Source organism: Platalea leucorodia (assembly GCF_965183815.1).
Source record: "Platalea leucorodia genome assembly, chromosome: 2".
Taxonomy (NCBI): domain Eukaryota; kingdom Metazoa; phylum Chordata; class Aves; order Pelecaniformes; family Threskiornithidae; genus Platalea; species Platalea leucorodia.
Genome location: NC_138824.1, coordinates 4,127,166 through 4,142,175, shown reverse-complemented (window position 1 = coordinate 4,142,175; position 15,010 = coordinate 4,127,166). Strand labels below are relative to the sequence as shown.

Sequence of the window (15,010 nt, the reverse complement as noted above, 5' to 3'; positions counted from 1 at the left end):
TGTTTCGTTCGTGAACTTACAGAAAATCTGTCCACCCGCTCTGAACTTCTGTTAAGTTCCAGACTCAGTGCTCGGGTACAAAGTACCTGGATCTTGTAAACGAGGAAGATGCGGATTTCTCCTCCTACCTAAAGCCTCGGCTTCAAAACCAACTTCCCAGAACCTGGGCTTAAACCACCCTTTTTCCTGTCCTCTTTGGGAAGAGCGGGACGTGACACAAGACTCACATTTGTGCACAGGAGGAGAAAGGAACTCTGTATTGCTCCACTGCAGTGGCTTAATTCAGCTTCAATCACTCAGCAATTTTAATTCAAAACAATCGAAAGGAGTTGCTGTGTGACTTCCAGTTAACTACGGAGGTGGTGAGGGGTCTCCACGGCAGATACGGACAGCCGTGTTAGGCAGCAGGGGATGGACGTGAGCAGGAATATTGATTTATAACCGCTAAGTGTGGTGAACGGTGTTTCCATATATTTGCATCTCTTCCCGCCAGCTGCTGCAGTCTGGTCTGCATTCACGGGTGAGTCGCAGATTTTTCTTTCCAGCTGAGCCCTTCCCTTGGCGTGGCAAACCTGAAGATGGTCGAGAAACTTCCTTTTCCTCATCTCCTGTTGCCTCTGTCAGTTTTTCCAAGCTATTCCAGCAGCGTTTAAATATCACTTCATTGTGGAAGTTGCTTTGGTCAAGGTGGTTATTTGTATGAATAAGAATTATTTGCACAATTAGAATCCAAAATGGGTAGGCGTGGCTGAGGAGCTTTCCGAAGCATTTTAGAAAGCTCAGCCTAAAAGAGCCACGTTATGTTCTTGTTCCCCGTGGTTTCTTCACGTTTTCTTCTTCCGGAATGTGCTGCTTTGGCTCTTTGCTATCCCAGACCGTAACTAGGAAAGTCCAGAGAAGGGAAAGACGGAGACCTAATTCTGTTAATAATCGGTTCGTGTTTGTGAGAACCGGGGGTTGCACACAGGTAGGTAAATCACTCCTTAAAAGTAAATTCAAACTGATGAAAGGGAAGATTGAAAACTGCGACAACAAGGTAACAACTGCATGGGCTCGTGGCGAGTATGCCGCCATGGCAGGAGCATTTGCCAGCCTGAGAAGTCAGGAAGAAGAGATGACAGAGACATACTTCACTGGTGCAGACTGTTACCATTTATTTACCCAGACTGTACTGGTGTAATCCCCGTTTCTCGCTGCAGCAGCACGTGTCGTAAGAGAAACTTGCTGCAGAAATGGTGTAAATCCAGGGGAAGAAGCGGGGCCAGCGCTCGTGAGGGGACGGCAGCCCTCCCGTCGCTGCAACGCGCTGTCCCAAGACCACCCCCAGCTCCCTGATGGCGGCTCGCCAGGTACAAACTGTAGCAGCATCGGGCTCCTGATCCCAAGTTCATCACTGCTGAGGGAAATCAACTGGATATCCTGTAAGCAATTCAGGTACTTGTGACTTTCTTTTTCTTCTCCATGCATATCAGGCACTGGGTGCTGGCCGTCCACCTAAAATTCCCTTTCCAGCATTTAATAATGGTCACTGAAAAGCTGGTGTGTTTGGTTTTCCCTTTGCCAGAGATTTACAGGCCAAAATACGCGCGCTGCTCATTAGCCGTCATCGGCGGTACCGTCAGCCATCACCTCAGCGCTCCTCTTTGCTTCTCTTTTCCAGATAATGAAAATTTTACTCAAAAACTGCCAGAGACAGGTGCTCCTGGAACACAGACTGCATCGGTCTGAAGAGAGGCTGTGACTCACCCTCAGGAACATGGACCTTTTGGTGTGAAACACTGTCCCCTTCCCCTGCGGGTCGATAATGAGGGGGAATTTACTTCAGGGAGAACGACAGCCGCCGGCGGTGCCCTCCGGTGCGGCTCCCGCTCCTCAGGCCCGGCCGGGGCGGACGACGGCCGCCCCAAAGGCGGGAACGGCTCCAACATGGCGGCGCGGCTCCAACCACCCGCCCGCACCATCGAGACGTGCCTAGGGAGGCCCGGCAGGGCCAGGAGTTCCGCTTCCGGTGGCTGTCGGAGCGCTTCCGCTTCCGGCGGCCGCGGAGGAGGAGGCGGCGATGGTGGAGGAGGGCGGCGGCGGCGGCGCCATGAGTTTCCTCAAGCGGTTCCCGCCGCCGGCCGAGGGCGTTCGCCACCAGCAGCCCGACACGGAGGCGGTGCTGGCGGGGCGCACCCTGGGCGCCGGCACGCTCTACATCGCCGAGAGGTGAGGAGGGAGGCGGCGTACGGTTCCCGGGACCCCCGTAGGCCTCGGGGTGCGGGGGTTCCGCCGTGAGGGGACTCTGCGGCTTCTCCTGAGGGGGCCTCTCCCGCGGGGGGAGCGTGGGGCCCGCCCTGGGGGGCTCCCGTCCCTGAGGGGACTGGGGGGGGCTCCCCCGAGCGGCTGCTGGTTTTCTGCTGTCGTTAGCGACCCTGGCTCTGCCAAGTCTCTCATGCCGTGGGCGCTGTGTTCTCACAAGGCAGAAATCGGTTTGGTTGGTCTAGAGGACATGGTCCGAGCTCTTTATAATTTCCTTTAAATCCTGCATTACACAATTCAAGAAGACAGCTCGTTGATTCAGGCAACATAATTTTCTTTAACTGTGGAGAAAACTACTCTAAATATAATATCTTTCTGCAGTGGAAGAGTGTTGTTAGAACAAAAACATCATCGGAAACGTGCACTGAGGAGTGAATTGTCTTTTAAAACCTTTAGACTCTGAAACGTTTATAAAATGGATAATATTATGAGGGTTTTTTTGCCCCACCTGAACACATCAGTGATGTTGCGTTCCTCTCGGAGAGGGATCTCTCTGGGATTTCAGTTGCTGTTTTGTGTAGTCGTTCGGTCGCAGGTACAAGGGCTTCTGTTCACGCAGCGCCTTCTCTCAACGCGTATGACGTTGAGTTTCCTTGTAACTTGCTTTCAATAGAGGCGCGTACAGGTCTGCCAGCGTCCTCCCAACGTGTTTCGAGCGCCTCGCAGAGCTTTTACCAGAGTCGCTTGCTGGTAATGAATAGAAAACGCCAGCGTTTGCAGGAGCGTCGTGCTGTGGGAGAACCGGGTGCCCGGCAGGACAATGTGGCTTTGGAGCCACGTACTGACGGCGTCAGCAGCTGTAGGCATTGAGAACTGGCTGATCGAGGCTGGGAAAGAAATTCCTCGCTCCCACTTCGCGAGCTCTTGCTCTCAGCCTGATTTCCCGAGGCGAGGACTCTTCCGTGGCCTTTCCGTTGGTTTTGTCCCTCCACAAAAACTCGTGAACGCCGAGTTTTAGCGTGCGGCGGCGGTCTCGTTTTCTGCCCCTCGGTATTTCCGTTCGCTGTGTGACCTCATTGATCACAGACACCCCAAACCACGTTGAGTTTGATTTCTCGGCTGCTACAAGGACGTTGATCCTTCTGATGTGAAGGCAGGAGCAGCCCAGTGGTGACAGCCTGCGCTGCCTCTTGCCGTGGTTAGGGATGAGAGTGAGAATGGGGGGAAGCAGAGGTGACAGCACATAAATGTGAGGGGGGAAAAGCCAAGCCCCGGCGTTGTTAGCTCTGCTGATCACAGAACTGGTTGTTTTTCTACATACAGGCTATACTCACATCAGATCTATAATCCTCCAGGAATTACGATCCGTGACTTTCCTTTCAGTGTTCTCTTTATCTTGAAAAACCCCAGAACATTTGATAGTTTGAGTTACAAATCACACTCTGGAACCCCTGTGGTTATCGTTGGGACAATAGGTAGCTACAGAGAGAAGAAACTAAAGAGGTAGGGAGAGAAATTCATGCTTTAGTGCAAATGTGGTAAAGCTGAGACGTGTTTAGGGTGCTCAGCTTCACATTCCTTCAGAAAAGGTTTCTCTTACCTTCAGGCATCAGTTAGTACGGCTGCAAGGCCCTGCTAGGGCAGGTCCCGGACTCTGTATTAGCGGAGCGTAGGGTAAGTAAGTGCCTCGTCCAGAATTACTCGCTTTTTGGCGTTGGTTTGCCTTTCTGCAGGCGTCAGTCAGGTACCTGAGATTCCTCTGTTAGTTTCTAACTTGTCTCGGTTTTTTTTTTCCACCTCCCCTCCTTGTTAGTCGCCTGTCTTGGCTGGAAAACTCCGGAGTTGGCTTCTCCTTGGATTATCCCACCATAAGTTTACACGCCGTCTCCAGGGACCTGAACGCCTACCCATGGGAGCACTTGTACGTCATGGTGAACGCCAAATTCGAAGGTACACCCAGAGTGTTGGTTACCCTTCCTACGCGGTCCTGGGCGGCATGATTTCTTCTTCAAAAAGAGTGAATTTTGTTTCTAAATGTGATATGCTTCATTCAAGTAATAGCTTATATTCTCATTTTCATTTCCCCGAAGGATAGTTATTTTAGAAGTGTAACTTTGCCCGTGTTTAGAGTCACTTCTGTACTGTTGTGCTCTCAGCATGTGAATGCATACAGCTGGAGCCGCTGAAAATCGGTTCTCTGCTCTCTTACACTCATTTTAAACAACCGAGTTCCTCTGCAGTCTCCCTGTGATTCCAGCTTAAGTATAATTTTTGCTTTATTGAATTTATGTTAATGTTGCTACCCTCTCCAGGCTTTATGAATTCCTGCTGTTTCCCATTAGCCTGCAAGCTTTCATTCATTTTCTCCCACAGCTTGCTTACAAAAAAAACCAAAGACAATAGCTCATGTTAGCAGGCTTAACGGATCTTTGTAGATTTCCCACAAAACCAACCTTTTGACCATTCTTGCTTTGACCTAGAGAAAACACGCGTTCTATTTCATGGTTTCTATGAAGATTTTCTACATTTTTTGATGTATCGATTTTTTTTTTTCTTCTGGCAGACCTGTTAATATTGTAAGCGTGTCATAAACTGCCATCTCAATTGAAGAGTAACGAGTGTAAAGTCTTGAGCAGGTCTCCTTTCCCCTTCATGCCTACTAGTCGTTGTAGTTAAAGGTATATAGTCTGTATGCTGAAAGTGCTGACAAGCCTCTGAGGAGGCAGAGGCGTTTTTAAGCTATTAATACTCTTCATTATTTCCTTCTCTGAGGTTACTAATATTCTCTGACAGTCTATCACGACAAGCAATAAGAGAACGTGTATGTACCCCTCGTGGTTCTTCCTCCTTTTCCTTTGTGTTTATTTTGAAGTAAACTGAGCCTAGTCCAAAGGAAGATACTGTTTCCAGCTTTTAATTCATAGAATCATAGAATCATTTAGACTGGAAAAGACCTTTAAGATCATCGAGTCCAACCGTTAACCCAGCACTGACAAGTCCACCACTCAACCATGTCCCCAGGCACCACATCTCCCCGGCTTTTAAATCCCCCCAGGGATGGGGACTCAGCCCCTGCCCTGGGCAGCCTGGGCCAGGCCCTGACAGCCCTTTGGGGGAAGAAGTTTTTCCCCATACCCAACCCAACCCTGCCCTGGTGCAGCTTGAGGCCGTTCCCTCTCGTCCCATCGCTTGTTCCTGGGGAGCAGAGACCGACCCCCCCGGCTCCAGCCTCCTTTCAGGCCGTTGCAGAGAGCGATGAGGGCTCCCCTCAGCCTCCTCTTCTCCAGGCTGAGCCCCCCCAGCTCCCCCAGCCGCTCCTCCCCAGCCTTGGGCTCCAGCCCCTGCCCCAGCCTCGCTGCCCTGCTCTGGCCACGCTCCAGCCCCTCCATGGCCGCCTTGGGGTGCGGGGCCCAACACTGAACACAGTACTCGAGGTGCAGCCTCACCAGTGCCCAGCGCAGGGGGACCATCCCTGCCCTGCTCCTGCTGGCCACACCATTCCTGACACAAGCCAGGGTGCCACTGGCCCTCTTGGCCACCTGGGCACCCTGCTGGCTCATGTTCAGCAGCTGTCGACCAGCACCCCCAGGCCCTTTCCCGCCGGGCAGCTCCCAGCCGCTCCTCCCCACGCCTGCAGCGGTGCCTGGGGTTGTTGTGCCCCCAGGGCAGGACCCGGCCCTGAGCCTTGCTGACCCTCATACAGTTGGCCTGGGCCCATCGACCCGGCCTGGCCAGGTCCCTCTGCAGGGCCTCCTGCCCCCCAGCAGATCGACACTTCCACCCCACTTGGTGCCATCTGCAAACTGACTGAGGGTGCCCTCGATCCCCTCATCCAGATCATCAGTGAAGATGTTGAACAGGACCGGCCCCAGCACTGAGCCCATTCATTCTGATAATGGCGTGTGAAACTACGGATATCCTGTGATAGTTCTTATCTATAAATCCTTAATAGGCTGATTTGGGGGTGGGGGTGTTTTTGTGGTTTTGTTTTGGGTTTTTTTTAATATATGAACTCTGGCTACAGAAAATCTTCTACAACAAGTAGAAGATTTGTTTAGTTTTCAAGTCTGTCCCTGGCCCAGGATTTTAACTGCTGAATAGCGTTAAAGCCAAACCTCTCCACGTCTTTGGCTGCAGGAGTCTTCATTTCTTAGTTGGGCAGGGTACATTTTGTTCTTCCTCGGAAAGTTTTTGTTGCGCTCGCTGCGTGTGTATGCGCCTTATCCTCACCCCTTTTAGAGGAAAAGGCAGTCAGAGGTTGACTTCATTGAAAACAAAGAGCTGGGCTCCAGTAACAAGCTGTGCCTGCGGCTGTGAGTTGGAAAAGGCCTGGGTAGCTTCCTTGGATGCTTCATTTTTTGGGGCAGCTGGCTGGCAGCTTCTTGGCTTCTTCATATTCTTGGTGGTGCCAGTTTTGTATGTGATAAAAGCCGCTCTCGCTGGAACAGCCTTAACTGCATTCCTCTTTCTCTCTAGAAGATAAAGATAATTACGCACTTTTGAAGCTGTCCGCGCAGCATTCCCACAAAGCGGTGAACTGTAGCCATCTTCTTTGTGGGTTTTTTTGTTTGTTTGGTTGTTTGGTTTTTTTTATTTACAGAAAGTAAAACATCATGTTATTGCTTATTTATTATGTAGCACACAGAAGTCGGGAAGCACGGTTTTGCTCTCGGTTGTCATTGGCTCTGGGTGCAATTTGTACCTCTGCCGTCTTGCTGGCTGGCTGGGAACGTCTGAAATCGAGTCGAGATCTTCTGTAAACGTCACAGTCCTCTGTGAGGGGCCGCACTGGAAGCGAGTTGATTTCATGACAGTAGCGTTAAGGATCCGTAAAATTCATGTGATGTAAAAACCCACATATATAGCACTGTGCAAGTAAACGATAATGATTGTGGTTTTTTTGAGCACAGTTGTTTTTTATAAGAATCAGGCAGTTTTCCTGAAGTACGTGAATGCGTCCCGTGACCATTACAGAAATCTAAAGTCCTAAAAATATAAATGGAGAAGTTTTTGTGTGCGCTGCAAGCGTTGCCGAGGTGCTGTGAGAGGACCTCGTCTGTCCACAGTGTGGGTGGGAGTGGGTTGGTTCGTGCCTCTCACAGGTTGTGTCCAGGTTTCTGATTTGGTTACCTGTGTGTTCCTGAAAGAATAAACAAACGTGACTTTTTTTTTTTTGGACAAAATAAACATGTTTCTCTTAAATCTTTCCATTTTCTAAAGAAGAGGAGACAAAAGAGGCTCCCATGGCTGAAGGGGAGGAGGAGGAAGACAGCGATGATGACACTGAACCAATTGCGGAATTCAGATTTGTACCTAGCGACAAATCAGCCTGTAAGTGATGAGCAAAATCGCGTTTTAGCTTAAAGTCCTGGCTATATGTGGAAGACATCTCTGGTACAGAGATGTAAATGACGTGATCCTTTAGTGCCCTTCTCTAATTACTTGATTTCTGTGTGCTGGGAAGAACAAAGCAAATTGTTTTGTCTTGCTTGAAACGGGGTATTTCAAGCAGCCGCTTCTCAAGGAAAATTGCAATGTTTTAAAACAGAGACTTTTAAGTATAAACAGATGACACAGATAATTTTATCTATATACATTTGCAGAGAACTTGTGTGGGAAATATCTTTTTAATTACAAATTCAGTCCTATTTGAGTCGGCAACAGTTTTATTAGGAACACGCTAATGTGGAGCTTACAGTTGGATCCAAGTTTTAAGAACCTTGTGTATGAGGTGCTGTAAGGAATCCTGTAGTGAGTAACCACAGACTGAATTGTCCAGGGAGAAGCCTTTATCATCAGTGAAACAACGGAAAAGTGCTGTTCAGAGGAGAAAGCACCAGGCTGGATGTAGGAAACCTGATTTGTTTCTAGCGTGGCTGCTGGCACGTTGGGCGATGTTTTCAAATACGAGTTCAGTGGTGGTTCTGGTAAAGGAATATTCTTGATCTCTCGGATCGCTCAGTCTGGGATTTCTTGCCCGTAGTTGTGGGATATTGTTGGAGAAACGAGGGAGGTTTTTCTCGATCTCTGCAACTCCTGACCGCCCGCGTGTATTTTGGGAAATGCTGCCTCTGGTATCCCTGGGTTTTCAGTATCTGGTCGTGTCTACGCAGGACCGGAGAGTTGGTTATAAATCATCAGCTGTTTCCTTAAATTTCCTAACCCTGAAGCATCGGCTTCTTGATTTTTGACACATGCAAATGGACAAACCATTCAGATACAGTTTAAGTAGCCGCTTCTAACAGCATCTGAGCTGAAGTTGCCCATTTCCAGCTGGGACGGGAGCCCGGCTGCACAGGCGTGGTTCCTGGGAGCCCCGGTCTCAGCCGGTGGGAGATTTGTGGCTCGCAGCACAAACTGAAAGCACTGGAAGTTAACTGTTAGCATCTCTTGTTTTGACCGCTTGCCCAGAAGATCATTCTGTTTTGTTCGTACAGTGGAAGCCATGTTCTCAGCGATGTGTGAATGCCAAGCTCTGCACCCAGACCCAGACGACGAAGATTCAGACAACGACTATGAAGGGGAGGAGTACGATGTTGAGGCCCACGGTTCGTAAGAGTTGTTTCTTTTGAAAGATCTACCAGCACTTGGAACTTCTCCTACAGAATCTGTCATGAGGATGGTTTGGTCTGTTAAGAAGTTCCTTGTCAGCTCGCCTAAATATTCTTCATGTCATAGGCATGGTATAAAAACTCAGAAATGTGTAGTTTACCTGTCACGAATCACTGGAATTCAGCAAAAACATTGCTTTTATTCTCAAAAGCCCCAAGACACAAATATCAGCCTTTCCTGTTCCCGGTGGATGTGCTAGGACAAGTTCAGTGCCCACGCTGTCGTGTGGTCAGTTCACATCGCTGTATATTCTGTAACGGATGTAAGCAGACTTTTAATCTCAGTCAGTTAATCTGAGCCTAACTCGCCTAGCTGCTGTCCTGTTCCTCCACCCCTGCTTGATCCAGGCTCCTAAACTCAGGTCTGATAAACCTCAACTTGTTTTTGCAGAGCTACAACAAGGTGACATCCCGACCTTTTACACTTACGAAGAAGGATTGTCGCACTTAACTGCAGAAGGTCAGGCCACGCTGGAGAGGCTGGAAGGCATGTTAGCCCAGTCTGTCAGCAGTCAGTACAACATGGCTGGAGTGAGAACAGAAGACTCGATAAGGGAGTTTGAAGGTAAGAAATGCCTTTTTTTTTACTAAAGAATACAGGAAAGCAGCGGTTCTCCAGTCTGGCTAATCCATAAACACCACGACTGAGCAAGTGTCACGCTGTGGGCGATACCTTACTGCCCTGTGTGCATCAACAGCGGTTTTACCTTTGTTCACAACCGCAGGATATAAAAATTCCTGTGGCCCTACGGGCAGCGTATCGCCTGCCGTGGGTCGAGGGCTGCTGCGTTAAAGAATGAGGACCACCGCGGTAAGAATTCTTGATTCTTACTGGTGTGATTTCCTGGAATAGTGGTAGGGTGAAGTTGATTTAGGATTAAGAAAAATTAAACTCGTCAGTCTGTGCTGGGATTGGGAAGCAATTTCCACTCGAAGCAGGTAATAGCATTTTTCTTGAAAATACCCTAAATTGTAGGTTAATAATTCTCTTTGTAGAGTTCAGTGTGAATTCAGAATCATTGAAATACACTGGAACAGATTTAAAAAAAACAAACCTGCTTTTCTGAAGGATGCTGTCTCTTAGTGCTACCCGTTGTTCAAACATGTACTTAAGGAGTATGTTTTCTTTTTGTTGGGGGGAAGAAAAACCCCAGTCTCTCAAATTTTGCCTTTTCTGCATGCTGTTTTCACTGGAGCAATGTGTTACCTGGGAGAAGAGGGAAGTAGTTTAGTAGTATTGCTTCTTTTTTTGATATAGATCACAGTGTTTTAGTATGGCCTGAAGGATGAAAAATGATGCAGCTGGATTTCTAGCTATCAGCTAGCCTGGAATAGTCAACAGAATAATTAACTAATCTGTTCTGATCCACACGGATGATTTTTTAATCTTTATTTGCTTTGTCAGTTGTTCACAGGTTCTCTTTGTTCCACAACTTTGGGTAAATGTATATAATGTAAAGATAGCCTTAGGTGATATACTCGTGTTTTAGCAGTGCCCTTCGTTTGAAAATTTTCTCAGGTTTCTGAACCCCAAAATTTTGAAAATGACAATAAATTGAACGGCAGGTATGTCACGTGTCTCAAAGCCATCTTCACTGGTTTTATTTGCCTTCCTAATCTTATTTCTTACGGTACTGCTTCTTGGTTTGCTACAATTATTAATATCCCCAGGGCTGCTCAGTTTCAGAATTCCGTTATTTTTAGACATTGTAGCATAGAGAGATTGTTCCTTCTTTCAACTTAATGATGGCCGAGCGCGGTTTCAGAACAGGATCCAGCCTCTTTCTGTTCGAGCATAATTAAAGCTGTTAGAAGGAATCATGCTGCTCGTTACACTGCAACTTCATTTAAAAAATGAAATAGTTTAAATCCGGTATTTAAGTCTTTTAATAAGATGGGGTGAGACAAGGTTGTAGGAAGCGGTGACGTCTTTAAGTGACTGACTGATAGAGCTGGAACAAATCCACAAACTTGCGAGCGCATCAGTTTCCGTAGGCCACGGTCAGAAGTTCAGCAAAGGAGTTTTCTGCTCTGGCCGCCTCTTGTCAACAGAGGGCACTCGCTTTCCGCTGTGAGATACCGTCCTCCGCGGTGTTACGCAGCGTTGGCTGTTGTTTTTCAGATGGGATGGAGGTGGACGTAGCACCGGTAGTTGCGGGGCAGTTTGAAGACGCAGAAGTCGATCACTGAGGAGGACGTACGCTGCTGTAAGTTCTTCTGTCTTCCAACAGCGATGCTTTTCCGTCCTGCAGAGCCTTCCGTCTCTGTCATTTGTGTAACACAAATGATCCGAGATCTCCTACGGGAAGTATCTTGTGACATCAGGATGACGATGATTTAGAGAAGGAAAAGGTAGCTGTAGGTATCACAAGTACGGAAAGATGTTTGATGATCTGTCCAAAATTGCCTGTCGGCGTAAAGCATCACGCCGCGTGGGTAACCTGTGTGGACGTGGCTGTCTGAAGACAGGTCAGCCATTTGGTAAATTAAGAATTGTCTGATCTCAAAGGCTCTTGGATGCCGATATTTGAACACTGGAGGCATCGCTGGGAAGTTACTGTCCTTAGCATCCGTTATTTCGCCCTTAGCGCGCAAGATTTCCCAGGCCTTTCAAGGGGGCAGAACGCTTCACAGCGCCGCAAGTCCATCTCTTCCTTCACTGTAAGTGGAGCCGGAACAGATCCCGGTAAAGTTACCGAGCAATCCGGATGGGATTGTTGTCAGAAGCGCACAACTTAGAGACAACACCCCGCTTAGGTGGTTGTGCCAGCGTGCCTTCTTGCCTACCGTCACCCGTACTGCTTTTCTCCTGTCGGCGGCATTACAAGATGTGCCAGCGTTTCCTCGCTGGCGCTGGGTGGGAGAGGAGGAGCAGCTTATTCTGGGGCTGCGTCTGCGGAGCCGCGCAGGCACGGCGGGGTTGCGATTCCACCCCTGCTTCAGCGGCGCTCGCTAGCGCACGGTTTGCACGCGCTGCGCGAGCGGCGGTGCGTTGTCCCGCTTCTCCCGCCTCGCTGGGAAGCGAGACTGCCAGCTCTCGCCGTAACGTGAGCGCAGAGCTATCCCGCTTGAAATGCTGGAGGAAACAGTTGTGGGGCGGACAGCCAAAAGCTCGGGGGAGAAAAAAGGAAAGGGGCAGGGGAGGAAAGGGCCACAAATAGGGAGACGACACGCTGAAAATAAATCGGTGGAAATGGGTCAGAAGTAGCTGGTTGGGGACTACAGTGTCACTAAGAAAGAGGCTGCAGTCCCTGAGAAAGGCTGTTGCGGAGGCGGGGTGCGCATCTGCTCGCCGCCGCCGGTGCTTGTTTTACTTTGCTGCTGTTGATGCTCCCTGCAGTTCTGAAAGTCTGTGAGTAGCCCCGTGTTCACTCACTGATCACAACCACTGCCACTGGTCCTGAATTAGTATTCATTGTTCGGTGTAAGAGCTCAAGCTTTTCTTCAGTTGCTCTTCCTGCCCTGGGAAAGACTTGGCAGTACAGAGAGGAGTTCTTCCCAAAAAAGTCAAGATCCTGGTTGCCCCACCATGGGACGGTTATCTTATTTGATAAAGGACACATTTTAAAATTAGGGAAAACTCTTCAGCTGTAGATGAAGTGCCTCTTAGTTAGTGAATGGAAAGCTTGGCTCTGATGACTCCATCTCCAAGATGATTTTGGTCCGTGGTTTATGAAAAAAAAATTAAAAAAATAAAAACTGTGCTGATGAAAATGGAAATTTGAATGCTTATTGTCCTGGTTTAAACTTGAGCAGAGTTAAGGAGAGTTAGTGGCTGGTAGCAGATCTCTAAGGAGCCTGAAAGTGCTGGTGGAAGCGGTGTTGACTGATCTTCTAGCAAAGCGCAAAATACACCCCGTAAGAAGTAGTTTTGGTCAGTGGAATTCTTCCTGCTGCTTACTCCGCGCCTTCCACGGTGCGGCAGGTGGCTGGGGGAGATTAATGCAGCGAGAGGTGACTGGGTAGGGAGTCCTCCTGTCCTTCTGCTTGCGCTGCTCAGAGCTGAGGAGCTGATCCCCGTCAGGGCAGATCAAGCGATCTGCACGTGCGGCGTCAAGCGTGGCAATGACGTCTCCAGGTAGCGGTTTGGGAGCCGATAGGCCTTTTTAAAGTAACCACCAGCCTGAGTGCGGTGGTGTAATTTAAGATCAAAAACCGAGGATACACGGCAGCAATAAACAAGCGACAAGAGCAGCTCTTGCAGGTCTGTGCTGATCGCCCTGCTCACAAGCGTGAGCAGGAGGGTGGCACGGTCCTACGCTCTGAAAAGGGGGGCAGAGAGGGAACACGCCGTGATCTTCTCGGTACTCCGTGGAGCAGCTCAGCCCTTTTAACCTTCTGAACTGCAAAAACGATCTACAGGAACATCTCGTTGGTGATCCTTTAGAGAGCAACGCGCCGCCCTGCCTCTAAAGCGCTGCCCTTGCGGGAGGCTCATGTTGCATGTCACTGCTCGTTACCCAAATGAGATGCGACAGTTGCCCGCCGAAGCTCCTGGAGGACTTGCTGACAGTCGATGTGGGACGTTTCCGCTGGTCTTGTAATAAGCGGCGGTTTGTCTGTCCACATCACGAGGTTGCAGCAATTGTTTCGAAGCAACCGGCGTGTCCGCATGGAGCGGCGCGGCGGGGTCTTCCAGGGCACGGGCGTACAACTGCGGATTGTGGGCGCGTGCTGTCCCTAGCTGACCTCAGTTTAGAGCTGCTGCCAGTGGCGGAGATGCTCAGCCCTTCTGAAAATTAGAGGGTTTGCAGTCAAGTGCTGTCCTCTGCGACTGCAAACAACGGACAGCCACTACTTTGTAAAGATGAAGAAGTTTTTATATTAATGCCAATTACGTAAACTTGGTGTCTTGTATCTTTCAGATTCTTCTTGTGGCACTTCCAGAATAAGCTGTAAAACCGAAGGCATTGCAGTGACTATCGGGAGTTAACCTTTCTTTTAATGACCTAAGCTTAGACATCTAGGTCTATAAATGCTTTTATAGATGTTTAAAACAGGGTTTGACATTTGTGACCACTATGGGGTTATTTAAAAAAAAAACAAAACAAAATGAAACAAAAAACAATAAAACCTCTTGCATCTAACACTTGAATGGGGCTAATCAGGGGTCGTTTCAAAGGAGCCTTTGTAGGAGTTCTAGGACTTCAGAAATAAACCTGTAAGTAGAACAGAATTTTAGATTGTCCTAGAATTTTCCATATTTTTGTACCTGTTCATTGTGTCAGTGGAGTAGAATGGAAATAGAAATGTTAAAAAGTTTGACTAAAAGGAAGTAGGGTTGGCTAAGGATTAAAAGCAAAGCTAAATTTAATGCCCCTCAAGTAACTGCTTTATCAGTTCAGTGCTATCCCTTTCGTTTCTCCGAGAGCAGAGTTTGGGTGGTAAAGGAGATGGAATAAAGTCTGTAAAGTCCTGAAAGACAGAACTGTTTTGTGTCTTTGTATTAAATGTTAACAACATTGTTAAATAAACTAAGATTTTTGTATCTCACAACCAACTCTGTGTTGCAGCTCTCAGTCCTTTACTTCGGCAGGCGGCTGGCAACTCTGAGCGGACGTCCCTTGAGTTGTAGCGCTCCCTTCCATCGCACACAAAGTCCGGTGAAGCCATTTTCATCCTTTACCTGGATGCGGGAATAAAAGGGCAGAATATCTGCAGAGTGCGCCCGTAAGACAGAATTAGTCTGTGCCACGTCCCAAAGTTAGGAACCCGGCTTTGGATTGCTGAGAGCTTTGTCCTGCGGGGGGTTTTACAGTTTCAGCTCTCTGCGTGGTGGCGTTTTTGCCCTGGGGCAACAGCAGCGAGTTTTGGGGTTTTTTCTCCCCCCCTAATATTCAAATGAAAGTCTGATACTGAACTTGTTCCACTTTCATTTGATTGGAAGCTGACTTGTGAATTATTTTCAGTACAATTATGTTGGTACATGAACAGTTTTCTCTACCAGTCCTCCACTCTCGGAGTAGGACCGAGTGGTCCTGCCCTGCTTAGCACATCGGGAGATGGTTTGGTTTCAAGGTACGTGAAAATTAGAACCCCTCTTTGCTGAATACTCGTTAGGAATGCCAGTCCAATGAGCGATGATTTTGTAGTGGTGTGAACTATTGATGCCGCTGAATAAATGAAGTATTTAGCGTGTTATGCAACGAGACATTCTA

The 15,010-nt window shown here is 48.5% G+C and overlaps 1 protein-coding gene across 3 annotated transcripts; it reads left to right on the top strand.

The window, feature by feature from the left end:
- The first annotated feature begins 2,034 nt into the window (after positions 1-2,034).
- Positions 2,035-14,754, top strand: CLNS1A (chloride nucleotide-sensitive channel 1A). 3 transcript variants are annotated; one of them, XM_082304151.1, is made up of 7 exons: positions 2,035-2,208; positions 4,055-4,191; positions 7,465-7,572; positions 8,679-8,789; positions 9,244-9,417; positions 10,975-11,059; positions 13,718-14,754. In XM_082304151.1, exons 1-6 carry the CDS (start codon positions 2,060-2,062, stop codon positions 11,040-11,042), a joined length of 747 nt encoding a protein of 248 aa, XP_082160277.1. In that variant the 5' UTR covers positions 2,035-2,059; the 3' UTR covers positions 11,043-11,059; positions 13,718-14,754. The 3 variants fall into 3 exon arrangements, with proteins under 3 accessions (XP_082160277.1, XP_082160275.1, XP_082160276.1); XM_082304149.1 differs by having other exon boundaries at positions 7,462-7,572; positions 13,718-14,752; XM_082304150.1 differs by lacking the exon at positions 13,718-14,754 and adding an exon at positions 11,441-13,701 and having other exon boundaries at positions 7,462-7,572.
- Positions 14,755-15,010: the final 256 nt, after the last annotated feature.

Coding starts and splice junctions, on each gene's coding strand:
- CLNS1A (XM_082304149.1), top strand. CDS start 2,060: ATGGTGGAGGAGGGCGGCGGCGGCGGCGCCATGAGTTTCCTCAAGCGG. Junction 8,790..9,243: donor GTACGATGTTGAGGCCCACG/GTTCGTAAGAGT, acceptor TTGTTTTTGCAG/AGCTACAACAAGGTGACATC. Junction 9,418..10,974: donor CTCGATAAGGGAGTTTGAAG/GTAAGAAATGCC, acceptor GTTGTTTTTCAG/ATGGGATGGAGGTGGACGTA.